The following is a 27,593-nucleotide window of genomic DNA, read 5'->3' as shown; positions in this document are numbered from 1 at the left end:
AACAAGAAAGATGTGAAAGGCTTTTATGGGTTGAAAGCAGGGTGATCCCTAAAGGTTTTTATGGGAATATTCCCAAAGAATATACTAGCTTTTCCTTCAAAAAAGACAAGAAAGAAACCATCCTTAAGATGGCTACCACTTTTTTTTTTTTAAGATTTTATTTATTTATTTGACAGGCAGAGATCACAAGTAGGCAGAGAGGCAGGCAGAGAGAGAGGAAGGGAAGCAGGCTGCCTGCTGAGCAGAGAGCCTGATGCAGGGCTTGATCCCAAGACCCTGGGATCATGACCTGAGCCGAAGGCAGAGGCTTTAACCCACTGAGCCACACAGGCGCCCCAGCTACCACTTTTAAGCATTTACACTAGGGGCCTAGGATTAAGCAAAGTCTTTTGCTTTTATTATCTCATCTAATGCTCACCTCCTCCAGACTCAGGCTGGCTGGCTCAAGCTGAGCACAACCAGAAAGCTTAGGAAATGGGAGTCAAACCTAGTAAGAGCTTGTGTTCACACCACTACCTCACTCAAAGGCAGTAGGAATGAATGGTCACCACGAATAAATGAAAGGGAAAAAGAAGACCACAGAAACAGTGGAAACAAGTTTGCTCTTATAGCCGTAAACATAACAAGTATGTTATTCATATCTCTCTTCTTACTCGTAATACCTTCTCTTCTTTCAATGCTTAAAGATAGGAAAATACAATTCAGTTCTTCCAGACTCTTTTCCCTGTTGAGAAAAAAAATCGATACAGGCACCCAACTGCGGAGGCATTTCAAAGATGCCAGAATTAGACAAAGTTACAGGTAGCTTCCACTAATGAAGTCCTGGGAGTACCTATGAGGGTCCCCAACACAAGGAGGTGAGTCAACACTTTCAGAGACAACGGGCTGGAAAGTACAAGTACAGTTTTTTAGTTTAAATTTTTCATTTAAATTACAAGTGAAGAGCAAAAGTTAAATGGAATCTTATACAAAGACGCAGCTAAGATACTGGCGGGCTGCTACTATCTCTTCCTGCCCAGTACCCATGTCTTCACCTTTACCAAATGCATCACCATCTTCCTTCAACTTTCCCCCGGATATCTACAAAGTAAGGACCACTTAATCCTAACTCATTTTTGAAAACCTAATCTTTAAAAAATGTTTCAATTTGTTAATAGTTCCATTATTATTTGGGAACTAATATGTATCATTACTATGTACCATGTTTATACATGTTAATTCCTGTGTTGATTAGTGGTTATCACATCTAGCTCCCAAGTCCTTAATATGGGCCAAATGAGGAGTTGACAGGTTTTCTTACACAGGAAACTTCATTCCTGCTCCTTACGCCTCTACTGCCACAGGCTTTATCCAGATGAGGAATTGGGAGGGTCAGGTAAGTTAAGTGGCTACAGTGAATGAAAGAAGCCAGATTTGAACTTGAGTCTGTTTTGAAGAGAAACTTCTTCCCACCATGCGCTGCTGTTTGGCCAAGGCAAAAACACATTTTCTCAGAATGATTACTTCCCAGTCACATTTCAGATTTGTTGGAGAGCCGTAAGAGAGTGGCACAGGGTGAACCATTTTCTCCAAGGGCTGGTTCTCAAGTTCAAATCTCTGCTTATCAACCATCAATCTATCTGCTCTAAATTTTTTAAATTTAAAAACAGCCACAATGCACCCAGGACTAGCATGTCAAGCCCTTTATGTGTGTATATGGTTTATCAACTAACAGGCAATGCTTTGCTGTGGCAACAAAATGGAAGCGTTTTTGCACCTCTAAGACCACATGTCTAGGCTAAAGACAACTTTAAACAGCAAACACTGGGCACAAAGATATGTATTTCCTTTTTTCTTCCCTTTAAGGATTATTCTAACTCCCATTTTATTCAATAAGAACATAACTCTAACATTTTGGGACTCTAGACCTCTTTTATAACACAACCACAGACTTTTTTCCTAGAAAGACACATATACACAAAAAAGTTTGGTCACAACTACAGAGTTCAGGATTCTCTCGAAGCCCATTCATGGACCCCTTAGAGGTCCAAAGACACCAGAACAATATTTGCTCTAAAAACATACTGCAAGAAATGTCTACATCATTTCATAGGACCAGGGTAAAGACATTAGAGCCAGCTCTCTCATCATCCTTTATCATTTCAAAAGGCTAATATTAAATAAACACTCAAATTTCTGTAACTAGACTCCCATAGTCTCCAAGAAACCAACAATCTAATGACAAATAAAATCACCCAATCTAAGATTATGTAAGTTCAAAGTCCAAATCCATTTTGTTACAGCTCAGAATCTGCTACTTCTTTCTGCCTAAAGATTTTCCTATAAATGAAAGAAACATTAGTATGGCATAAGGCTTGAGTCCTTTCCTAGTTTAACAATCACAAACATATTAAGATATAATTATATGAAAAAAGACTACTAAAATTTACTAAAACATGTCATTTTACTACATGATATGAAGAAAAGTCAATTAATTCTTAAATGTTCAACACACAGATCTTTGTCAATGCAGCTGCAAGTTAAATTAAGTAGTTGGCAAAGCAGATTTTTAAAAATTTCACAAAGGCTCAAATTTGGATGTGTTTCGAACCACTTGGATCAAGAACTTTCAGAAATGTTTATTTTTTTAGGTATATCTCAAACTTTAAACTTTCAGATCTCTCTTGTTCTTACTGCTTTACAAAATTTCTTGCGTTGTCCACCATATTTTTAAGTTACAAAATGAACATATAAAAGTTTTTGTCCAGAACTCCATCTATGAATATGAGAGAGAATGTCTCATGAAAATTTAACAGTTACAAGGGGTAGTGATACTCTGCTATAAACAACACTAAAGATTATTTTAAATCACTAGATACTGTTTCAAAAAATCATTATATGATAAGGTGAAGTAACAAGTAGTTTACACAGAGCATCATTTCACCCCTTGACGATTATCTTTTAAACAACCATCCCCACCAAAATGCAGTTGGGATATATAGATAATCAATGGACACTTCCAATTTACAGTGTGTACGACCTAAGATTTAAAGTAAGTCTCCCTTTGGTTAGAGTATTTTCTCTCCTAAAACCAAGAAAATGAACCGGGCCTGATGCCCATGCACACACAGAGTTTTAAGCCAGTATTATTTTAGGCCAGAGAGGGCTTCACACCCTTGGGGAGGTCAAATTATAACTCAGAATCTTCACTCAAAGTAATTTTTTGGGTTTTTTTGCCTTTGTGCCAAAAATCAACGGTGCTAATTCTTTAAGAACATTACTGGAGTTTCGACTTCATACATGTGAAAAAAGTTTTACATATAATATACCGATATCTAGTTAGAAGTTAAACACATTTCACTGCCATCCATTCGCATTTACAACTCTTTCCTCTTTGAAAGACCTAAGAGAAAACTGAGAGAATGAACCCAAGTTTCGCAAGGAACCAGAAAGAACCAAATCCAACCCACGTAACTGCTTCAGCCCGGATGTGAAGAGTCAGGGTACTGGAGGGGGGGCGGGTAGAGGGGAGAAAGGAAAGCTGGAAAATAACTTTATGTTCAACAAATTACCAAACCTGGGTTAAAATTCAGACGCGCGTCTTCGGGCTAACTCAATCTATCCCACTGGAGATCAAATCAGCTGTACTGGTTCTTGTTTCCTCTCGCCTCTCACCACCTATTATGTTGCCATTTACGAGAAACTCATCGAAGTTGAATCAAAGTGACTTTTGGGAAGAGATGCCACTATGATCTACACTGTGCTCCGGAAATGTGTAACTCTACACACAGGGCAACGTTACTCCTTCAGCACCAACCCCCCCTTCCCCCCCCTTCACTTTCAACTTCCCCTTAAGATGGGGACAATCACATAGCCTTTTTTTTTTTTTTCCTTGAAAATCGAAGAGGAAAAAAATAAATAAAGCACCCCATCCAGATCACCGACGGGCTCCCGGCGTCCCGGGGGATCGGCGGGCACCGCGCTCTCAGGTCGCTCCGACAACTCCTGCGGGAGGTCTCCAACTTTCTCGTCCCCCTCGCCGAACACCCGCCAGAGCCAGGGAGGGAAGGGGACGGCCCCAAGGGCCGGAACCGCGCGACCTGGAACCCGGGGCCTTTGAGGCTCGCAGACCGCGCCCGGCGCAAGTGGTGGCGTTCGAGACCCGCCCGGGTGCGCGTGGGCGCCAACTTCGCAGGGACCCTAGCACCGCGCCCCCTCAGTGCCCCTTGTCCTGAGCGCCTCCCGGGTCAGCCGGTCCGGGCGTCCCCGCCGTCCTCCCCAACCCCCCCAACCCCGGGAATGAGCCCACCCCCAGTTGAGCCAGCTGGGATGCGGCGACGGGGACCACGGTCCCCTTCCCCGGGAAGGCGCGGAGGACCCGCAGCCCGGAGGCCCGCAGCCCCCGCAACCCCGGCGGCGGCCGGGCGAGCTCACCTGGCGGCCGGCGGCGGCCTCCGGGGCGGCCTCTGGGCGTGGGCCGGGCGGGGGCGGGAGGGGGGGCGGCGGGGGCCCGGGCTGCAGCCGGGGCCGCCGCCGCCCGCTGGCCTCGCCCCCCACACGCGCCGGCCGCGGCCGCCCCCGGGCAGTGTGGGGAGCGCGGAGAGCGCGGGGAGCGCGGATTCCGCGGCGGCGGCGGCGGCGGCGGCGCAGCGCGGCTCAGGCGTCGGAGCGGGCGGCCGCGGGCGCCGCCGCCTCCTCCTCCATGGCTGTTTACCCGGCTGCATTGTGGGAGTTTGACCTCCGCCGCCGCCGCCAACCGCCGCCTCAGCTTGCGCCGCCGCCGCCGCCGCCGCCGCCGCCGCCGCGCACGCCATGGGAGCCGTGACTGACGGTGAGGCCCGCTCGCCGCCACCCGCGCCCGTTCCCCCGAGCCCCTCGGCCGCCCCGACCTCCTCCGAGCCCCCCGGCCTCCCCGGCCCCTTCCGGGAGCTCCTCGGCCTCTGCGATCGGACCCCGCGGGGAGCCGGCCTTTCGCGGACGCTTCTCCCCGGGTCCTTCGGGCCTCCCCCCCGGCCCCCTGCTCCCCTTGGGAGCCCCTCGGGCTCTCGGCCCGCTCTTCGGAGGCCGCGCCTGGCTTGCAGAGGGTGTGCTGGGAGGATGGTCGGGGGGCTGGGAGCACACGTGCGGGGGGTGGGCAGCGGTGCGTGGGCGGGTGGTACCGGGAAGGGGTCCAGGCCATTCGCGTTTGTGATGAGGGAGCACTTGGTGAGAATATGGAGTCCGAGGAGTGGCGAAGGGGCGGGGGGGAGAGATGGAGACCCTGCCCCGGTGGTCCGAGGTCTGGAGGGTGGCCTGGAGGGTGTGGGAACTTTAGGGATGGGGTGGAAGTTTGGGGCCAGGCCCGGACGAAGGGAGAGCTTCCAAGACGCGGGTGCTAAGGGTGTCAGCGTACACAGGGTGACACCTGGAGGATTCTTCTGGGCAGGTTGGGAAGGGCCCCCCAGACAGTGGTGTGGATCGCAGTGAGGCCTGAGAACTAGCCCCGGACTGGAGGTAGGAAGAGAGAGTTAAGGACAATATCTAAAAAGGATAGATGTGGGGTATCTGGAGGGCAGAGAGTGTGCAGTGTGCATGGGGGTGGGTGGGTTAGGAGGACCCAGTGTAGGGATGAGGCCACCTGGGGTATATAAGACAATAAGAGATTTGTCTGTGTATATGTGTTGGGGACGGTGGTTTGTTGGCAGGAATGGGAGGAGGGTGGGCAGGCAGAGATGGGGTTTGTGGAACGTTGTGTGAGGATAGTTTAAGGCAGGTGGACCCATGTGTGCAGAAACCTACGGGATGATCTGCGGATTGAGAGCAGAGATAAAATAGGGTGCCCCGGTGAGGAAGGTGGACAGGCATGATGGGCAACTGGAGGGAGAACCTAAGAAGGTATTAGGTTAAGGAGGAAGGAAGTCTTTTAACATCAGGGAAGGGGATGTCTAGGGCTGCTGTATTTGAAGAGGAGAAGGTCGCCAGTAAGGGGTGATGCCTGTGGAGAGATCATTTCTGAAAAGTTGGGGATGGACAGGAGCTCCACATTAAAGGGCCTGCAATGGGAAAAAAAAAAAAAAGATAGGCTTAAATTTGTGATAACAGGTAATGAAGTGGGAGTCTCTTAAAGGTCCAGGAACTTCATGGGAAATTACAGCTTTGTTTCATTCCAGTTTTATTTATCCTGTCTAGGCTAGTCCTTGGGATTACAGTCCAGAACCAACAGGCAAGACCTTTTCTCCCCTCTTGGGTTGCAGTCTGGTGGAAGGACACGTTGGATAATTAGTTTTACAAGTGGCAAATGCTACTGCAGGGAAGTACAAGGTTGGGGACTGTGGGATCATGTAACAAAGATTGCTTATGCATTCTCAAAGATCAGCTTCCCTAAGACAGTTACTGTTAATCCCGTTTTTGAGGAATAAATAGTTGTATTTGGACTGGTGTTCCAGGTGGGGAACCACTTGTGCAAAGGCCCCCAAATGTTGGAAAAACTCAAAGTTGATAAATATTTTCTAAAATTTAAAAAGTTATTTCCAGAGATTTCTGAGGGCAGTGGGAATCAGTTTTTAACATTGGTGTTGTGTGATCAGAATTACATTAAAAACAAGAAAACAAAAACCACCACCACACTCTATGTACTATGTGAAGAATGATGAGGGGAAGGGAAGAGAGGAGTTCAGTGGTCTCTAACATGTATTCATCATGTGTCAAGAAGTGTTCTAATTATTAACTCCAGTTTACAGGTGAAACTGGGACACGAGGAGGTTAAGCAACTTGTCCAAGTTTGTGCAGTTAGTAAGGTATAGAGCCTGAGCTGAAAACCAGGCAGTCTGGCTCCAGAGTTCTTGCCCCTTATTACTGTGCATCCAGTCTCTCGGTTACTGCTGCCCTAGTCCTAGTAAGAGATCATGGGAACCCAGACAAAAGTGGCATACAGAGAAGTAGACTGAGGTAGAATGTCAGGACTTAAGCGGTTGAGTGGATGTTAGAGGTCACAGGAGTGCCCGCTCTGCCCCTTACAAGCTGTCTGATCTTGTGTAGATTAATTAATCTCTTTGAGCCTCAGTTTCATTCTTTATAAATGGGGATAATAATAAAATCTATCTCATAAGGCAGTTTGGAGATTTTAAATGCAATAAAAGTTGTCATGCTTTGCATTGAGTCCGACATGCAGTAATGTTCAGCAGATACTATTAAATGTAAGAATTGGTTTACTCGGGGCGCCTGGGTGGCTCAGTGGGTTAAAGCCTCTGTGTTCAGCTCAGGTCATGATCTCAGAGTCCTGGGATCGAGCCCCACATCGGACTCTCTGCTCAGCAGGGAGCCTGCTTCCTCCTCTCTCTCTCTCTCTCTCTCTCTCTCTGCCTACTTCTGAGCTCTGTCAAATAAATAAATAAATACTAAAAAAAAAAAAAAAAAAAGAATTGGTTTACTCATCTCTCCTTCATTTTCCTTTCATTAGGGCTGTGCCTTCTTCATCTCTGTATTTGCACAGATTGCCCTTGCCTGGCTGGCAACTGCTATTTCTTCAAGACTCACCTCAAGTATTCATCTCATTTCTAGAAACAGTTGCTCTTTCATTATTAACCCTGTTATTTTATGCATATTACTGTTGTAGCACTTAATACTTAATTTACTTAAATGACATATTCCAGAAAATACTTAAGGCAGCTCACCATAATGTGAAACCATAAAAAATAAATGCATGAGAAAACAGGGCAAAAAGAGCATTGAGAGGAAAGAAAATGAGGTAGCTAGAAGTGGGGTGATCCTCAAAATGCAGTGGGTAAAATCTGGTGCATTAGGCAGCCAGAAGTGACTCTTGTTTCTCTCCTAGTTCATACCAAGGGGCAGGACCTAGTCCACTGTGGCTATTGTGTACAGGAGAGAAGGCAATGTTAGATACACAGTACAAGCAATTCTTTCTGATTAAAACACTAGAGATAAAGTTGTCTCTAGGGTCCCCATAAAGAAAAGCTAGTGTCATATCCTTAACCTCTTAACAGCACCGTTGATCATAGGGCTGTTTCCTAGCACATCTCTGACTAGGTCAGAGAAGGCTAAATCACAATTTAGAAAGGCATCCTAAAGCCAATAGGTGGTTTAGCTGAATACTTCTGCTGCTCTGCCTTCATTCAGAGCAAGACTTTTGTTGTTAATTTGTCTCAAGAATACTTAGGTCGTAGAAGAGTGGATGAAGTACAACTTTTTCAGGCAATCCACAGTAAACATGGATTTCTCAACTGGACTTTTGGTAAAAAGAGGAAGTGTGTAGTGGGTATGATAGGTCAGCAGTATATTGCATACCTCCTGGGCCCAATTCAGGGTGCTGTACAGCAGTAAACTACCAAGGAAGCCCCGACTTCTGCTTGGGGGACAGAAGCAATGGTGTGCAATCAAATAAGTAATAAGATAGTTTCTGAGAAAGAACATAACTAAGTTCTGAAATGACCTAAGTTCTGAGAATGAACTGGATGGGATATGAAAGACCATAATGGGAGAGGGCTGCCAAAAGTCCTGTAGACGTCTCTGAAAAGTGACCCTTAGAGTAAGGCCTGAAGGCGTCAACCCCTATGTAGACTTCAGGAAAGGATTCAGGACAGGTTGCAACTAGTGCAAAGGCCTGAGGCGAAAATAAGCTCTGCCCTGGGAGAAGATAAGGAATAAATTCAAGGAATAAGATAAGGGTTGGTATCCAGGTGCGTCTGGAGGGGTGTGATACAAAGGAGGTCAGAGAAGTAAACAGGAGCTTGCCCAGAGCTACCTAAGCGGCGGAAAGGAGATTGGATTGTCTTCTGTGGGGCTTACAAATATGATTAGAGGATTTTAAACAGAAAAGTTAGTACTTTTTGATCATTCTGGGTTGCTGTGTAGAGAATGGATTCTAGGAAGGCAAGAATGGAAGCAGAGAGGCCAGCAAGAAGTCCTCCAAGGCTCAGGGAGGGTTTGGATTAGGATGATGGCAGCAAAGAAGATAGGAGTGGCCTGAACAGCTCAGCCACCCTGAAAAGTTCTCGAAGTACCAGTACTTGTCTCTGGAGCTTAAAGGACAACGAATGCCCTCTTACAAATTTGAGGTGCCTGGCAAGATGCTATGCCCTCACATTATCCTTCCATATGGGTTTGCCTGTCCATTCGGACAGGGAACTCTTAGAGGAGAAGCTCTTATATTCCCTGCACTCTGTACAAGGACATTTCGGAGCACGTGAGGAACTCCTCTGCTCAGAGGGAAGGAGAGAGACATGATATAGTTTCCATGGATACAGAACTATAGATATTACCACCAACACTACCATGTTATGGATGGCAAAATAGAGGTCCTGGGAAGTGAGTGACTTACTGTCACATAGCTAGTTCTTGGCAAAGCCCGTTTCTTTCCTCCCCTGTTGTGACTCCAGCATTTTGGCTAACTGAAAACAGTTCAGGTTTTTGTTTTGTTTTGTTTTAAAGATTTTACTTATTCATTTGAGAGAGAGCACAAGCAGGGGGAGAGGCAGAGGCAGACTCCCCGCTGAGCTGGGAGCCTGACATGGGGCTCAGTCCCAGGATCTGGAGATCATGACCTGAGCCCAAGGACAATGCTTAACCATCTGAGCCACCCAGGCACCCCTGAAAAACAGTTTAGATGTTGTCACTGTTAATTTAAACTATGTTCACAGTTTGTATTTTGTATGTGTTAATTTAAAGAGTGTTAAACAGTGTTAGTACCGTGATGGGAATCATTTCAGAAGCACTTTTTTTTTCTGAGAGAAAGAGAATCTTGAGCAGGCTCCATGCCCAACGGTGAGCCAACGCAGGGCTTAATCTCATGAGATGATGACCTGAGCCGAAATCAAGAGTGAGACACTTAACCAACTGAGCCATCCAGAAGCACTTTCAGTGCAGAGAACATTAGGTACGTGCGTACACGGATGTGCCAGAGCACAGATGTGGGGTGAGAAGGAGATGGCAGGGAGCAGGGTGTGGCCGTACATTCCATTGAATAGAGCTTGTTGGTTTTGACCGTATTTTTTTTTTAGTTGAGGTAAAATTAGTACATATCATTAGCTTCAGGTGTACAACAAAATTTGGTATTTGTATGCACTACAAAGTGATTGTCATGATAAGCCCAGTTATCCATCACCATACAATTGACCCACTTCCCTTATTTCGCCTACCCTGCAATGGCCCTGTCCCTCTAATAACCACTAATCTGTTCTCTATATGGTTTTTTTTTATGATTTTATTTATTTATTTGACAGAGATCACAAGTAGGCAGAGAGGCAGGCAGAGAGAGAGGAGGAAGCAGGCTCCCCGCTGAGCAGAGAACCCAGTGCGGGGCTCGATCCCAGAACCCTGGGATCATGACCGGAGCCAAAAGCAGAGGCTTTAACCCACTGAGCCACCCAGGCGCCCCCCCCCTTTTTTTTTGTATTGTTTGTTCCTTTGCTTTTTAGATGCCACATATAAGTGAAATTGTATGGTATTTGTTTTTCCCTGTCTGACTTGTTTCATTTAGCATAATACTGTCAGGGTCCATCCATGGTTTTGCAAATGACAAGATTTCCTTTTTTATGGCTGAGTAATATTCTGTTGTATATATGTTTTTGTTTTCTAATTAGAAATATGATGTTTGAATATATGCCATTAAAACTTAAAATAATGAGGTTTAATATGCCTGTGAACAATATGACAGAATAATGGAACTGTGCTACGACTTTCTAACAATGTGATTGTGGATATTTTCCAATAGCAGCAGATACTACTCATCTGTAAGATGAAGGTAATAATACACGCTTCTAGGGTTTCTTCAAGGGTGAAGTGTGATAATGTAGGTAAAGCACTTCAAAATTGGCTATTTAATCTCCTGTCCAAACCAGGACACTCTCCAGAGTAAAAGGAATAAGCAATGTATGGTCCTCAAATAGGAGTGGGTAAACCTTGTTTAAGGGCCTGCTGCTGCTGGGATTCCTTTTTCAATTGCTGATCCAATGTTCATCGGACCTTTGTGGTCACAGAGTTTGTTTGGCTTTTTCCCCCCCCACTAAAGCCAATGGATTTAACCACTGTGTTCCCTCAGCTCTGATCCCACCACAGGGGTTACTGATGCAGTGCACCTATTAAATACTGTTTCTTTAGCCAAGATAAATGGTTTTAAAAAGCAAGATTGAAGTTTCAACCTTGACTTTTTTTAGCACCACACTCTAAACATTTAAGTAAATCTAGAGAAAAACAAAAGGACCTCAATACTTTGTTTTGCTTTTTTAAAAAAAATTTTGCTTTAACTTTTGTTTAAGTAATCAACTTTAACATTAGCAATGTATTTAGACTAGCCCTAAGTATCTCACGAGAGATCAAAATTTTAAATGGAGAAAGCAAACCATCTTATATACTGTTCCTTCCACTGCCTCTTTGTAACTTCTTAATATCGTCAGCCTTCAAAATTGTTTTAGTGATTTTAAGCTTCTTGAAAGGAGGGGCAACATGTTATTTTACCATACCACAAGTAACCTAAAGCAATGAGACATAAGTAATTCAGCTTAATGACCCACGAGCAGTGGCGATCCAGTGATAAATCTGAAAGGAATCTGCATGCTCACGGTTTTTACATGGCCCTAGTCTCTTGTTGTAGGTCAAGTCAAGCCAGTTTTCTTGTTTCTTGTTAACACATCATGGATTCATTAGAGAACACTGAATGGAACTTATAATACATAAGAAATGAAGAAAAATACCTCAAAGTGACCAATAAGCTCACTCCCCAGATAATCACTATTAGTATTTTTAAAAAGAAAAGTAGTGCATGTCAGACAATTCAAGAAAAAAAACACACCAAGTGACAGTGTGAAAACCCACCCCTCTCACTTTCCATGGCTATTCCCTCTTCCCCAGAGGTAATCACTGTAGACTGTTTTTGGTGTGCCTTTTCAGAAGGATTTTTAAGTGCCTCTAAAGGGTGAAAGCATCTTCTCTCGTGCCAGACTTGTGAGTTTGAGTCTAAGCTCTACTCCATACTTCCAGTGACACTTAATTTGAGCAGCTAACTTTCAGTTCCTTCACTGGTAAAATAGAGGTTGTAATATCTACTTTACAGGGCTGTTGTGCAGATTAAGTGTAAATGCATATATATATATGCATTTACATATATGTGTATTCACATATATACATTTGCATATACATATATACCAATAAAAGTTTTTTATATGTAAAAAACACATCCTTAGCATATTACAGGCATTATGTATATGTCGGTTGGCCACTATCTATATCTACTTTAAAATTTTACACAAACAGGGGCGCCTGGGTGGCTCAGTGGGTTAAGCCGCTGCCTTCGGCTCGGGTCATGATCCCGGGGTCCTGGGATCGAGCCCCGCATTGGGCTCTCTACTCAGCAGGGAGCCTGCCTCCACCTATCACTCTGCCTGCCTCTCTGCCTGCTTGTGATCTCTGTCTGTCCAATAAATAAATAAAATCTTAAAATTTTACACAAACATTTACACACTCTTCTGTGATATACTTCTATAATTATATCTTGGAGCTCTTCCTACTTCATGCTTTTGTATCACTGTATAGTATTGTATTTTTAAAATTAATTCTTGGGCCACCAGGGTGGCTCAGTTAACTGTCTGCCTTTGGCTCAGGTCATGATCTTAGGGTCCTGGGATTGAGCCCCACATCAGGCTCCCTGCTCAGCGTAGAGTCTGCTTCTCCCGCTCCTTATGCCCCTACCCCCTTGTGTGCACACTCTGGCTCCTGCGCGCTCTCTCTCTCTAATAGACAAAATCTTCAAAACAATTAATTCTCTAGTAAACATCTAAACATTTAGTTATTTTCAGTTTCTTACTCTTACAGGTAGTATTCCAATGGAGATATTTGTATAGATGTCTTCACCACACACCTGTGGGAATATTTAATAGGAGACAGGTCAAAGACTACATGTATTTTTAATTTTGGTACATATTGCTACATTGCTCTAGGAGCCAGCTGTTTCAAAGTCACCCTGTCCCAGAGTGTTTAATAAATTGTCCCTTCTCATGGTTTTCAGTTTGGATCTAGAGTGTTGAGGAACACGAAAAAGAAACCAATGGTGCATTTCTGTGCTAATAAAATTCCTTGCTAAAGTGCTTTTAGAAAGGAAACGCTAATCTTCACTGGTAGGTCACAGGATTGCCCTTTCCTTTTTTTTTTTTTTTTAAAGATTTTATTTATTTATTTGACAGAGAGAGATTACAAGTAGGCAGAGAGGCAGGTGGGGGTGGGGGGAGCAGGCTCCCTGCTGAGCAGAGAGCCTGATGGGGTGCTGGATCCCAGGACCCTGAGATCATGACCTAAGCTGAAGGCAGAGGCTTAACCCATTGAGCCACCCAGGCGCCCCAGGATTGCTCTTTCCTAAAAGCAGGTGAAGATTGCTGTGCTGTGAGGTCCGGCAGTTTAGAGAGGCACACCTAAGGGTAGATTAGCCCCAGGAGGAAGTGACATTAACCGTGACACTCTTGATACTGGTTGTCAAGCCTTGACCTATACCTAAAGAAATAAGTGTCTTGAAAGTTGGGCCAGCATTATCTTCCAAATTGTTTTGCTTTTTGAATATTTGCTCCAAGATGTTCTGAAAACTTGTTTTGTAATCAAGGTTTTAAGAGCTATTGTGAGGGAATAACAATGATGGGTTTTGAAAGTCTGGGTTTATGAGAGATTGTCCTTTCTGTGATAAAATGAGAACACAGCTAAAATGGCGGTGTCCTGTGACTCAAGGCTTGGAGAAGGAGAATGGGTCTAGTGACTGTAAAGCAATCATTTCTTCATGCCTCTCTGTTTATGGAAAATGAGGTATTAAAAAATCTAACCCCTTCGGCTTTTTGAGGCTTATTTAGTGTCTTAAGCAATTACATGTTTTTTCTAGGTATAGGTATAGGTCAGCATATAAGACAAAGAGGGGTTGAAAATGACAAGTAAATCTTTGCTTATCAGCATATATGTCATAACGGATTTTAAAGTGATTCTGAATGGCAGACATTTTGTAGATATAATTATAGCACAACATATAACTGAATCCAGTAGGAAATCTTTTTGCAAGCCTACACTCAGGTGGAAAAGCACCAGTCTTGGGGCATATATTAGATATTTGGGGTCAAAAGCTTTTCGGGCGTGCCTGGGTGGTTCAGTTGGTTAAGCGTCTATCTTCGGCTCAAGTCATGATCCAGGGTTCTGAGATGGAGTCCCGCATCAGGCTCCTTGTTCAGCGGGGAGTCTGCTTCTCCCTCTGCCTGCTGCTCCCCATGCTTATACTCTTGTGTGCACTCGCTCTCTCTCTTTCTCTCACAAATAAATATATAAAATCTTTAAAAGCTTTTCCAGATAGCATTGATCTTATAGTCAGTAAAGAAAGCAATCGTGACAACTAAGAAATGATATTGATAACATCATTAAAATAGTTTCTAACCCATCTTATAAAGGGTGGGCCAAGATCTTCCAGAGTTAATAATATTAGCATTTAAGTTGCTTATAGAGAGCTTCAGGCATGATGATAATTTATGAAGTTAATGTGTATAGTAAACAAAGGTTTTAGGTGTGTTCAGTGTAGCACTAACTGATGAAGTACCATTAAAAATAATAATACTCGTCATCTGTGTTAGGAACCATCAGCAGCTTGCCTGGATTTAGATAGAATAAGCTATTTTCAAACTGGCCTCTTTGATTGTTGTCTTACTTTGTTGCTGTTGGAGCAGTGCTGTGTATTTTTATTTATGTTACTTTGGGGATTTTTATTCCCAGAGTATTTTCTAGGCAACAGCTGTCTATGCAGTTTAAGCTAGAGATACCATGACCTTAAATATGAAGCTTAAGAAAAAAGCAAATTTAGGAGAGATCATAACAAGGCAAAACTCTGAAGGCATAATATTTACTTACATGGTTATACAGTTGTGTCCATAGATACAGACGTTATCTATATATATCTATAAATACACCTTTCATAGTGTTCACTCACTTTTTAAGACTTTTTAGAATGATACAAGTTGTGGATTAAATTAACATAAAGATACGGGTAACTTTTTTTTTTTCATTCTCACCATGAAATGGCATTGTGTTCCTTTGCATAATTTCATTTCAATAAAGTTTCACAGCTTTCCTTCCAAGTGCATATCTTATTCCCATTTTACAAATGAAGTTTTATTCCCATTTTACAGATGAAGTGAAACTTGGTCCCCCACACACACAAAGTAAAGCCTCTATGAACTAATCAGAATTTTGGCCCCAGTTTTTTACTTTGGCCCAAGGGGTTTTGCTATGAAGAAATGCCATAAGAGGGAAGAGGGATAGGGCTGAACTGGGAAAAGGACCTGGGATGGGGAATCCATCGTGCTGCCAGAACTGGACCTGCTGCACTCCTACACGTAGTGCCTTGGCTTTGGCCCCTGCCTTTTCCTAGCCAAGTCTCTGTTCAGTCCTAAATTGCCCCAGGACCTGTAATTCTAATCTCTAATTTTCATGCTGTTTTAGCTCCTACTGCATGTTTTTTGATAGCCTCCTAATAGCTTCCCTGCCTTTGGGCTTTTCCTAGTTACAGTCCATTATGTACACTGCCCTCAGCTTTATACTCTTGGAAAGTCTTGGTCCTGAACCATTAGCAACTTCCAGTTGCCTACCAGCAAAGTCCAAGTCCACTAGTATGGCATTCACTAGTGCAGACTCCCACATTCAGACCTCCATCTTTCTGTCCTTGGGTTCCAATATTTGTCCAGCCTCCTTAAGGTTCTCATATGCTCATGTATCTTCTAGCCTTTCATTCCCTCCTCTGCTAGAGCTCACAGCTTTCTCCCTGCCTGGGGTGGACAGGGAAGGGACTTAAGCTTGCTTTTTAATTTTTTGCCCTTTTTAAATATTTAAAGTTGGTCTTTTTTTTTTCTTTTTAAGATTTATTTATTTGGCAGAGGGTGGCAAAGGGAGAGAAAGTCTTAAGTAGAGTCCTCAGTGTGAGCATAGAGCCCCATGTAGGGCTTAATCTCATGACCCTGAGATCCTGACCTGAGCCAAAATCAAGATTCGGATGCTCAACTGACTGTGCCAGCCAGACACCCCAAAGATTTTACTTTTTTAAGTAATCTTTACACTCAGCGTGGGGCTCTAACTCACAACCCCAGGATCAAGAGTTGCATGCTCTACCAACTGAGCCAGCCAGGCACCCGTCATTTTTTGTATTTTTTAGGTAGCTTTATTGAGGGATAATTTTATACAAAGAACTGAATATTTAATGTGTAAAATTTGATGCATCTGGACATATGCAAACACCTCTGATAATTTCACCATAATCATAGCTTGCTTTTTCAAACAACTAACAGATTTTGAGTGCTCATATGGTTCAAAAATCAAATGTAAAAAGATATTTCCCCATCTTCCAGCCTGTTCTCTATCCCACTTAAATTGCCCCTCTCCCTTGGTAACTCCTTTTAGTTAGTTTCTTGTGTATCATTCCAGGGTATTTGTATGAATATAAGCATATATTCTTGTTTCTCCCCCATTTATGTGTGAAAGGAAACATGCTATACATTACTGTTCCTCACCTTGCTCTTTTGTCAAGTTATCTTTTTTTTTTTAAGATTTTGTTTTTTTATTTATTTGACAGAGATTACAAGTAGGCAGAGAGGCAGGCAGAGGTGGCGGGGGCGGGGGGGGAGCAGGCTCCCCGTTGAGCAGAGAGCCCTATGTGGGGCTCGATCCCAGGACCCTGGGATCATGACCTGAGCCCAAGGCAGAGGCTTTAACCCACTGAGCCACCCAGGCACCCCTTGTTAAGTTATCTTAAGTGATCTCTGTATCAGCACATAAACATTTCCTCATTCTTTGGTTGTTGTTGTTGTTGTTGTTTTTATGGCTTCATAGCATTCCAGTTGTTGTTGTTGTTGTTGTTTTTATGGCTTCATAGCATTCCATCATATTTTTGTGCCAAAATTTATCTAGCTCCCTGTCAATGGACATAGTCATATTCATATGTACGAGTTTATCTAGGATTATTGGGTGGAAGGGTCTATGTTATTTGAAGTTTAGGTAGATATTGTTGAAATACCTTTTAGTTTTCTTGATTGGTGATTTTTTAAAAGATTTTATTTATTTTATTTTTATTTATTTGAGAGAGAGTGAGCAAGAGAGAAAGAGCACAAGCAGTGGGAGAAGGAGAAGCAGACTCCCCACTTAGCAGGGAGCCCGATGCAGGGCTCAATCCCAGGACTCGGGATCATGACCTGAGCCGAAGGCAGATGCTTAATCAACTGCACCACCCAGGAACCCCCAACATTTTCTTTATTTGAGAGGTAATGAGAGAACGCAGGCAGGGTGGGGAGGAGAGAGAGAAGAGCAAGCAGACTCTGCTGAGTGTGGAGCCTGACGTGGGGCTTGATCACAGGACCCTGAGATCATGACCTGAGCAGAAAACCAAGAGGTCATTTAACTGACCGAGCCATCCAGGCACCCCACTGACTGATGATTTTTAAGTATGAAAAGAGCAGCCCAAATTCCATTTTCCCGGATTCCCCCAAGCCAAAGGAAACTGTCCAAATCTCTTCTGGTGCACGTCCGTGTCATTCACTTAACAGCCCCCACCTCTTCTGCATGTGTTCACGTGCACGTTATTTCTCCACCTAGAGCGGAAGAGCTCAGGTCTTCATCTCACATCCTCAGAACTGCTCTGGTCCCCTATGGACACATCTGCTCATTGATCAAGTATTCATGTTTTGTGTACAAGAAAAGAAATCTCTGCTTAGGACCTGAAAATAAGGTGGGTGCCTGCTTGGTCCTTGTTAGTATTTTACTGAGACAAAACTCTTCGAAGGGCAGATGGCCCCAGGCAGATACCACAATCCAATTTAAAACTATTTATTGCACATCAGAAGTGTAAAGACACAGGGGTACTTACTCCTCTCTCTCTCTCTCTGCCTGCCTCTACCTACTTGTGATCTCTGTCAAATAAATAAATAAAATTTTTTAAAAAAGAAGAAGAAGAAGAAGAAGTGTAAAGACACAGTGTGAGAGGTTGGGGAGGAAACAAAATGAATGAGACCCAGGACTGGCCCTTATGAACCTTTTCCCAAGTTTATTTGGCCTATACAGTGTTCTGACATTTTTTCAAAAACTTCTTTAATTGGAGTATTACATACATAAATGTACACGGATCTTAACTCTACAGCTGAATGATCACCAAATGTGCTTGAAATATTTTTTTTGTCACCAAACCTTAAAAATCTCTTGAAAAACCAGCTGTGGTAATAGTTCCCCCCTTAGGGTACTTGTTTCCCAATTTTCTATTCCCTTACATCCCTGGTCCTCAATAAAGTAAGATGCCCAGGTATTTGGGAGGAAGATGGGGTTTCTTGGGCAGGTTGGGAGAGCAGAGATAAGAAAACGAGAAACTGAACAAAAGAAAGGAATTGAGCAGCATCAAACATCAAACTGCTCACTGCTGGATGTTTACTTTTAACAAAGTTAAAGCGTGTTTGTAATAAAAAATAAAAATTCAAAACCCAATTCTAAAAATGTTCCTCTAATGTCGCAGAACAGATTTTAAAACTGCAGCCACCTGCCTTCCAAAGTTTGTCTCCGCTGCACCTGCGCTCAGAAATACTTCAGCCTACACACAGGAACTCTTGTTTAAGATTTCGCTGTTGTTACATTGTGCAGGCTCTCCCAAGAATTAACCACACTTAAAAAATTATTTTTTAGGGGCGCCTGGGTGGCTCAGTGGGTTAAAGCCTCTGCCTTCGGCTCAGGTCATGATCCCAGGGTTCTGGGATCGAGCCCCGCATCGGACTCTCTGCTCAGTGGGGAGTCTGCTTCCTCCTCTCTCTCTCTCTGCCTTTAAAAGATTTTTTTAAATCTTTCTAAAAAATTAGTTTTTAAAAAAAATAATGCACACACATGGTGAAAAACAATTCTGTGAAACAACATAGAAAATTCAGTTTTTTCTCATTCCCTCTGTAGTCCCTATCACCAGAAGAAACTTCTATAACCAGTTTCTTGTGTTCTTTCCAGAGATATTCTCTGAATACGCACATATGTATGTGTGCGCACACAGGCACACACAAACACACAAAGCCTCCCCCTTTTCTACACAGATGACAGCAAACGGTGTGGTTCTTTGCACCTGTTTTGTTTTCATTTCACATCCTGGACCAAAGGAGATTTCTTGCCGTCAGTATATACAGCCAAACTGTTGGCTTCATCATAGTACATTATATGAAGTTTGGATAATCTAACCAGTCTCTTACTAGTACATGCTTAGGTTTGTGATCTTTCTACTAGGAACAGCACTAAGAACATCTCTGCATTTATCTTTGTGGGTGGATATGCATGGTTATCTATGGGATCAGTTCCTAGAATTGGAGTTCTGGGGTTGAAAAGATAATGTGCCTTGGAAATCTTGTTTGTGATAGCCCATTTGCCCCAGAAAGAGCCTACCAGTCTGCATGCCATCAGTGTATGTAAGTGCAGTTTCTCCGTATCCTTGCCAGCACTTTTATCAGGTATTTTGATCTTTGCCAATCTGATAGATGGAAATTATGTTTGGGGTGCCTGGGTGGCTGAGTTGGTTAAGCCTCCAACTCTTGCTTTTAGCTCGGGTCATGATCTCATCATGGATTGTGGGATCCAGCCTTTGTTCCAGCTCGCTGCTCAGTGGAGAGTCTGCTTAGGGATTCTCTCCTTTACCCCACACATGCGAGCTCTCACTCTCTCAAATAAATAAACCTTTTTTTAAAAATTATGTTTTATTGGGTTTCAGTCTGCCCTTCTCTTTTCATGATCCAGCATTATTTTGTCCAGCAAGAACATTGCCAGACTGGCCGATTGGAGCCCCACTTACCACTCATCATTATTATCTGCCATGCTCTCTGATTCCATTTTCTTTTTCTTTCCCTTGAAGCAAAAGTGAGACAGACTTGTTAAAAAAGGAAGAAAAAAAAAAAAAGTCTCCATGGGGAAGAAACATTACAGATATAATAACTAAATTACACCTTTTTTTTTTTGACAAATCCATTCCCATTTCTCTGACCTCTCTCGTTCTTGTCACCCAATCTGCCACTACATCTTTCAAATCTTTTCTTTCTGTGCCTTTCACCACTACCTCACCCCAGTCAGAGACAGGAACACTTCAGCCTGCCTTCTGTGTGAACAGGTTTTTCCAAAACAAAGTTCTCCAAGAACTATGGGCTTATGTCCTTGGCGATACCTGAAAATTTTCCGTTCAGTACCCCAGCAGTAGAATTCCAGTTCCATGAGCGCATTGATAACCCCAGCCTCTAGTACACTGCTTGCATATAGTAGCCACTCAGTAACTGTCTTCATAGTGACATAAAAATATATACATAAATTATAGTAAAACCTGCATAACGTAAAATTTGCCATCCTAACCATTTTAAGTATACCGTTTAGTGGCTTGAAGTATATTCGCGTCCCAATGGTTTTCTTTTTTTTTTTTTACAAATTTTTTTTAAGATTTTATTTATTTATTTGACAGAGAGAGATCACAAGTAGATGGAGAGGCAGGCAGAGAGAGAGAGAGAGGGAAGCAGGCTCCCTGCTGAGCAGAGAGCCCGATGCGGGACTCGATCCCAGGATCCTGAGATCATGACCTGAGCCGAAGGCAGCGGCTTAACCCACTGAGCCACCCAGGCACCCGTCCCAATGGTTTTCTTTTGGATGAATGAGTAAGTCGTGATATTGGTTATTTGTCCCTGAAAGTCAGCAAGAGCCAGACCATCATTTTCATTCACGGTGTTGTTCTTCCCTCCAGACGAAGTCATACGGAAGCGTCTCCTGATTGATGGAGACGGCGCTGGAGATGACCGGAGAATCAATCTGCTGGTGAAAAGTTTCATTAAGTGGTGCAACTCCGGGTCCCAGGAAGAGGGGTATTTCATCTGACTGTCGTTGCTACACCAGTGTCCTAATCAGAGTTTAGACCGTGTATACAGCCCTGTCAGTAGTTCAGCTTTTCACTCTCCTTCAGTTGTCCAGTGGAGGCAACTCTAGATTTTTCTGGCCCTTATTTCTCTTCAGAAGCCTGCTTTGTGTTTATGCAAATGCGCAGAAGGTGTAGTGGTTAAGAAATAAGGATTAAATTCTGGCTCATTCATTTTGTCAGTTTCGGCATTTAGTTAGACAAAATATCTAAATGGAATTTTCTCTTTTGCTTTTTTCGTAAAATATTTGAATCACTCTTTATAGCACTACTTTTTTAGTTTAAACTCAATTAACATGAGATATATTATTTGTTTCAGGGGTACAGGTCTGTGATTCATCAGTCTTATGTAGCACCCAGTTCTCATTACAACGCATACCTTCCCCAATGTCTATCACCCAGTTACCCAAATCCTCCACTCCCCCTCCCCTCCAGCAACCCTTTTTTTCAGTAAGCTCTAGGCCCAGTGGGGCTTGAACTCAGGACCCTGAGATAAGGGGTTGCCTGTGCTACTGACTGAGTCAGTCAGCCCGGTGCCCCAATTTTCTCTTTCTTAAATAAGCTAATAAAAAGTTTTTATATACTGCAGGGTTCTATATATATTTAGTAACTTTTTTGCCTTAGAAAAATTTCCCTCATTTGAATTAGCTTTTCACATAAATCATTGTTAAAGAGTGAAAAATTTGTGAAAATAAAATTGTGAGGATAAAAAACCATCTTGATTAAAACATTTTTTTTTAATGGGGTGCCTGGGTGGCTCAGTGGGTTAAAGCCTCTGCCTTCGGCTCAGGTCATGATCCCAGGGTCCTGGGATCGAGCCCCACATCGGGCTTTCTGCTCAGTGGCGAGCCTGTTTCCCCTTCTCTCTCCTGTCTCTCTGCGTACTTGTGATTTCTCTCTCTGTCAAATAAATAAAAATCTTTTAAAAAAATAAAAATAAAAATAAAAATAAAACATTTTTTTTAAGATTTTACTTATTTGAGAGAGGCAGGGAGGGAGAGCAAACTCCCCACTGAGCAGAGAGCCCCCATGGGGCTGGATATCAGGGCCCTGAGACCTGAGACAAAGGCAGATGCTTAACCTACTGAGTCACTCAGGCACCCCTGGATTAAGACATTTTTAAAAAGTATTTTAAACAAAATTCAAACAAGTAGTTGAATTAAGTTTATATTGATAAGAACAGCAATCCCATCTTTGCACTTTAACTGAAGCAGTTTATAAATTCAAGTACTCCCATTAAGAAAAATTAAACAGAAAGATATTCTAAATTATTTTAAATAAAGCAAATGATTCTCTCAGAACTTGGTAGTTCTGCCTACACTGTAATATATAATTGTTCAACTTTGGTATTTCACAAAAATCTTTAGTCTGTTTTTCTCTTTTCCACCAGATACAGCCAGTACCAACGTATGCTGAGCACACTGTCCCAGTGTGAATTTTCAATGGGCAAAACTTTGCTGGTATATGATATGAATCTCAGAGAAATGGAAAATTATGAAAAAATTTACAAAGAAATAGGTAAACTTAAAACAATTTATGTTTCTGTGTAAAATTTTAATTTTTATGGTGTAAAGGAAGTAATATCTACTAGCATTTTTCTTTGATTAGTGGTAAAATAATAACAATGACAATATTAATAGAAAGAATGTGGTAAATGTTAGCTCCAAAAGTGTATTCTGATATGATTATGGTACTTTGGATTGTAGCTGTTTTTTAAACACCAGCCTCTATTAGCAATGGAACTTAATTTAAAAACACATTTTAAAATGGAAAATGGATGAAGATGATGCATGTTGCTGCAACTGTCTTTAAAAAATCCCTTTTCACATAGAATGTAGCATTGCTGGAGCACATGAAAAAATTGCTGAGTGCAAAAAGCAAATTCTTCAAGCAAAGCGAATACGAAAAAATCGCCAAGGTAAGGGTTTTGCGGGATTTAGGGTGCAAATACTTTATTACTGAGTACTATTTTCATACAGTTTTTAACGTTGTGTGGTAAAATCTTCAGCAAGAATCAATCTGAATTAAAAAAGGAGCTAAACTTAATTCTTTAAAACTATATTATTCTTCAAAATAGTAGAGAAGGAAGGCTATGCTGAAAAACATTTTTTTCTTGCTGTATTATATTGATTATCCAAATATTTCTTAAGTATTCATTTTTTCTTACTGTTTTCAGACCCCTTTGCCTAAGTAATGTTATCATTAATCAACAGAGACAATTCACACAAGTGCACTAGACCTAAGGTTTTGTTTGTTATTTGTTTCATGGAGTTACTTTCCAGGAAAAAGAAAAGAATTTAAGCCCAGTGAGTTTTTAAGTACAAACCAAGTGAACATTTAAAGTTTAGCTTCGTCCTGATCTCTTTTGGTTTTGTTTGTTTGTTTGTTTGTTTTTAAGATTTTATTCATTTATTTGACAGAGAGCAAGAGCACAAGCCAGGGAGAGCAGCAGAGGGAGGAGAGGGAGAAGCAGGCTTCCTGCTGATCAGGGAGCCGGATATGGGGCTCCATCGTTATCTTCAGGGAACTAGAGTCTCTGGGAAAGGAACTAGAGCATCTTTCACATATTAAAGAAAGTGTTGAAGATAAGGTCAGATTATGACCTGAGCTGAAGGCAGGTGCTTAACCCACTGAGCCACCCAGGCACCCCTGTTTTGTTTTTTTATTAGGTTATGTCCTCATTGCAGTCCATAAAAACTATTTCAAAATTGTTTCAATGGCTGGGGCATTGTTCCTCCTATAATGTAAGTTGAAAGAAAGGAAGATAAAAAATATAATGCATAAGGGCGCCTGAGTGGCTCAGTGGGTTAAAGCCTCTGCCTTTGGCTTGGGTCATGATCCCAGAGTCCTGGGATCGAGCCCCACATCGGGCTCTCTGCTCAGCGGGGAGCCTGCTTCCCCCTCTCTCTCTGCCTACTTGTGATCTCTGTCTGTCAAATAAATAAATAAAATCTTTAAAATACATATATATAATGCATAATCACAACTGTGACCTATATACGAACAACAAGAAGGAAATAGAAAATGTTAATGGTTATTTTGGGTCTGTGGATTTTTATGGCTTTGTCTTTTTTTTTTTTCCTTGCAGTGGACATGTATTATTTTGTAATCAAAAACTTTTTTATTAAAAGTCACACTTTTATTGAATCAAAATGCTGATTTTCAAAACAATGAACTTTACTTTTTAGGAAGCGAAGTAAGATGTTCAGTTCCTTATTTTAAAAAATTGGTTTTGGGGACGCCTGGGTGGCTCAGTTGGTTGGACGACTGCCTTCAGCTCGGGTCATGATCCCGGAGTCCCGGGATCGAGTCCCACATCGGGCTCCCAGCTCCATGGGGAGTCTGCTTCTCCCTCTGACCTTCTCCTCGCTCATGCTCTCTCTCACTGTCTCGGTCTCAAATAAATAAATAAAATCTTTAAAAAAAAAAAAAAAAAATTTTAAAAAAAAAAAAATTGGTTTTGAACTCGCTCAAAAATATATGTGGTCAAGTTCAGTGGCCAATTTGCAGAAGAATATATCAACTTATTTAATAATTATTATCGACTCTAAAAACATTTTAAAAGATTTCATAGTGTTTTTCTCAATTAGTTGAGGCTTTGAAATGAATGCTGCCATTCATCAGTTCAAGGTTAATGGGAAATAACAGGGAAATTTGGAGACCTCAGTGGAAGAGAAAAAAGAAATTTTATCATTTCTGAATTTTAAATTGTTTTTAAATTTCTGAAATCTTTACCTTTAGAATGAGAATGAGAAGTGTTTGCCATTGTTAAGATCTGCAGTGAATGGTAGTATATTGACCTCGCTGATCTTCTCTTTGCTGGGCAAATAGTGAATAAGATCCTCTTCATAATCAGTCCACTTAATGATCAATAAAGGGCTTCAGTTCACGTTGCTATGCTAGCCTCTTATATCCTGCCCAGGGATAGGTAAATAGAAAAACAGAGAGGGAGCAAAAGGCCTTATTTGGAACAGTTTTGAAATCATGTTGAACCAAGTGACATTGGCAGTACTCTTTCCATCCTTTGGTGTTTTCATCTTTATGCACTGAGAAAGTGATTAGGAGAGACCTGTGATATTATACCTTTTTCTTCATGTCCATGTTCAAAAGAAAACCTTAATTTGGTAAATATTTTGTATCTTTCAGAATATGATGCTTTGGCTAAAGTGATCCAGCACCATCCAGACCGGCATGAGACATTAAAGTAAGTTTAGAGTTTACTTTGAAAGGAACTAATCTTTATAAATTTGTAACATTTACATATTAGCCTATGCATTCCATTTTTTATGGGAGTACATATGTTTCAGAAGGAGGGGTCAGATCTTCCAAATTATATATACTACCAGTTGACTGAATTTTTCCTTCCTCTGATCTTACTGTCTGTAGTTCTAAAATAAATGAATATATATATATATATATATCACAAATGAAAATAGATAAAATATGGTAGACTATATATACAATACTAAATGAGCAATTTAAAAGAACAAACTAGATATACACTTTTTTTTTTAGATATGTGCTTGTTAAACTCAGATCTCAGGGGCACCTGGGTGGCTCAGTCTGTTAAGCATCTGCCTTCGGCTCAGGTCATGATCCCAGGGTCCTACGATCAAGTCCTGCATTGGGCTCCCTGCTCAGTGGAGAGTCTGCTTCTGTGTCTGCCTCCCCCAGCTTGTGCTAGTTCTCTCTCTCTCTCTCTCTCTCTCTCTGTCTCTTAAATAAATTAATTAAAATCTTAAAAAAAAAAACCTTAGATCTTAAAAATATAATCAGTGAAAAGAAGAATAGAAGACATAATGAATTTTAAGTTATTCCTAAGTTTCTGTAACACATACAGAATAGTAACCATTTATAAAAGCTAACCCCCCCCATTACATACTAGTACTGTATATTATTTAGAGAGACAAATATGTGAATGAAAAAGGATTGGTGTGGTGAAGTGATTGCCTGAGTAAGGAATAAAGGAGGAAAAATGGTCTGGGATAGAGGATAGCCAATAAGGTTCTAAGAGGATTTCAAGTTAATCTGAAATGTTTCATTTCTTTTACCAAGGGGGGAAAAAAAAAAGAGGAAAGACCTTTTTTTTTGGTCAAATAAGTATGATAAAATGTTAAAAGTTATCAGTTCTTTTGGTGTGATATCCTATTATGTGTGTTTTCTTAGGTTTTAAAAACTTTTCTAGAAATTTGATTTTAATAAAGAAAAATATATACTTAGAATTTAAAAAGACCATCCCTAGCTTCAAAGTTTCATCATAACGGAGTTTAATAACTTCTTATCCTTTTTTTTTAAATTTTTGAAATCCAATTTAGTAACTAAAAAGTTAGGTATTAATTGTGACTTCTGTGCCCCCAGTTAGCAAACTATAACACTGTTTTATTGTTTTCAGGGAACTAGAATCTCTGGGAAAGGAACTAGAGCATCTTTCACATATTAAAGAAAGTGTTGAAGATAAGGTATCTATACACATACATTGGTCTCTATGATATGTATATGTGTATAGATCAATGTGTATTAATTTTTTTCTTGTTTACGCAGCTGGAATTGAGGCGGAAACAGTTTCACGTTCTACTTAGTACCATCCACGAACTTCAGCAAACGCTAGAAAGTAAGTAGAAGTAGTCACAGAATGAATGTTTATAAAGTCTTTTAAGTGATCCAGGGGCATGCCTTCTAAAACACACATCTTGTTGAGAGAGTAGACCTTCAGTTTCAGAACAGGAGTATAGTTGGATGATGTTAGAAGTACTCAAGCTGTTCAAGTTTCTGCGTATATGATTTAAAATACATGTCCTGTGGTTCACATTAAGAGAAATTTAAGGATGATAGATTTGGAATTCTTCTTGGTTTATTACAGTTTATTGCTATAAAGTAACAATGCAGGATCCAGGCAGGCAGTGGTCAGTGAGTGGAGTAATAGTGCATAAGCTCGTTTACATAGTCGGTAAATGGAAGGTGCTTTGAGAAACTTGAGACTAGCTCTTTGTATTGACTGTTGCCAATTGGAAATGTCTATGTTATCTGACCTCCTTATTGTTTTTACGAAAAACCTAAAACCTAGATTTTTTTTTTAATGTGTTCTATCACATAAATTTTACACTTTGACTTAACTAATAAACACCAACAACCAAAACAGCACTTTTAAAACCAAACACTGTGTTGGCCGATGACAGTCATAGGCTGCCATTTTGCCATCTTTGTTTTAGACATATTGGCTCATAAAGGATAAAAATGTTGTCATGTATTCATTAAACATATAATTTAAACAAATTAGACTGAAGTTTTACGGTTCTTCTCAATTGCAGATGATGAAAAGCTCTCAGAGGTAGAAGAAACTCAAGAAAGCACCATGGAAACAGATCCTAAGCCATAAACAGGCTAATGGTTCACACTTCCCAAGAATGCAGAAGTAACGACATGCTCCTAGTGCATTCAGAATTTGTTGTGCTCTTCAGATATTTAAAGTTTTGGCAGTAAACTACTTTGCTTTTAAATATTAATGCACAGTTCATTCCTATTTCTTTACACAAAGGAAAAAAACTTCACTATAGATTTATTTGTATTGAAATGTGTTTTTTTATTCTTAAAAGGTAGGAAGCAATATCCAAAAATGTTTAATAAAATGTTTTCAAGGCAGATATGTTTGTTCTCATTAGCTTTCTAAGTAGTTTTTATAAAATAAATTGAGGATTGTGAGAAAGTGGCATTTCTA

The 27,593-nt window shown here is 41.4% G+C and overlaps 2 protein-coding genes across 5 annotated transcripts in view; one reads left to right on the top strand and one right to left on the bottom strand.

Moving 5' to 3' along the window:
* The window catches only part of ATXN7 (ataxin 7), a 136,972-nt gene extending 132,533 nt beyond the window's left edge, over positions 1–4,439 (bottom strand). For 2 of the 4 annotated variants that reach the window (XR_004383832.1, XM_032867313.1), the window contains exon 1: positions 4,414–4,437. The gene's annotated coding sequence lies outside the window, so the exon portion shown is untranslated. Of the gene's footprint in view, positions 1–4,413 lie in introns of all 4 variants that reach the window. The other 2 variants (XM_032867316.1, XM_032867311.1) reach the window with 1 other exon arrangement.
* A 295-nt stretch (positions 4,440–4,734) lies between these two features.
* On the top strand, positions 4,735–27,381 carry THOC7 (THO complex 7). Its single transcript, XM_032867310.1, has 8 exons — positions 4,735–4,810; positions 20,711–20,828; positions 22,269–22,396; positions 22,710–22,796; positions 25,025–25,082; positions 26,271–26,337; positions 26,420–26,489; positions 27,187–27,381. The coding sequence occupies exons 1-8, from the start codon at positions 4,792–4,794 to the stop codon at positions 27,252–27,254; spliced, it is 615 nt and encodes a 204-aa protein (XP_032723201.1). The 5' UTR covers positions 4,735–4,791; the 3' UTR covers positions 27,255–27,381.
* Positions 27,382–27,593: the final 212 nt, after the last annotated feature.

This window comes from Lontra canadensis, unplaced genomic scaffold (assembly GCF_010015895.1).
Source record: "Lontra canadensis isolate GAN:19392208 unplaced genomic scaffold, GSC_riverotter_1.0 scaffold34, whole genome shotgun sequence".
Classification (NCBI taxonomy): Eukaryota; Metazoa; Chordata; class Mammalia; order Carnivora; family Mustelidae; genus Lontra; species Lontra canadensis.
The sequence above is the reverse complement of the archived record's forward strand: the minus strand, read 5'-3'. Positions and strand labels throughout refer to the sequence as shown.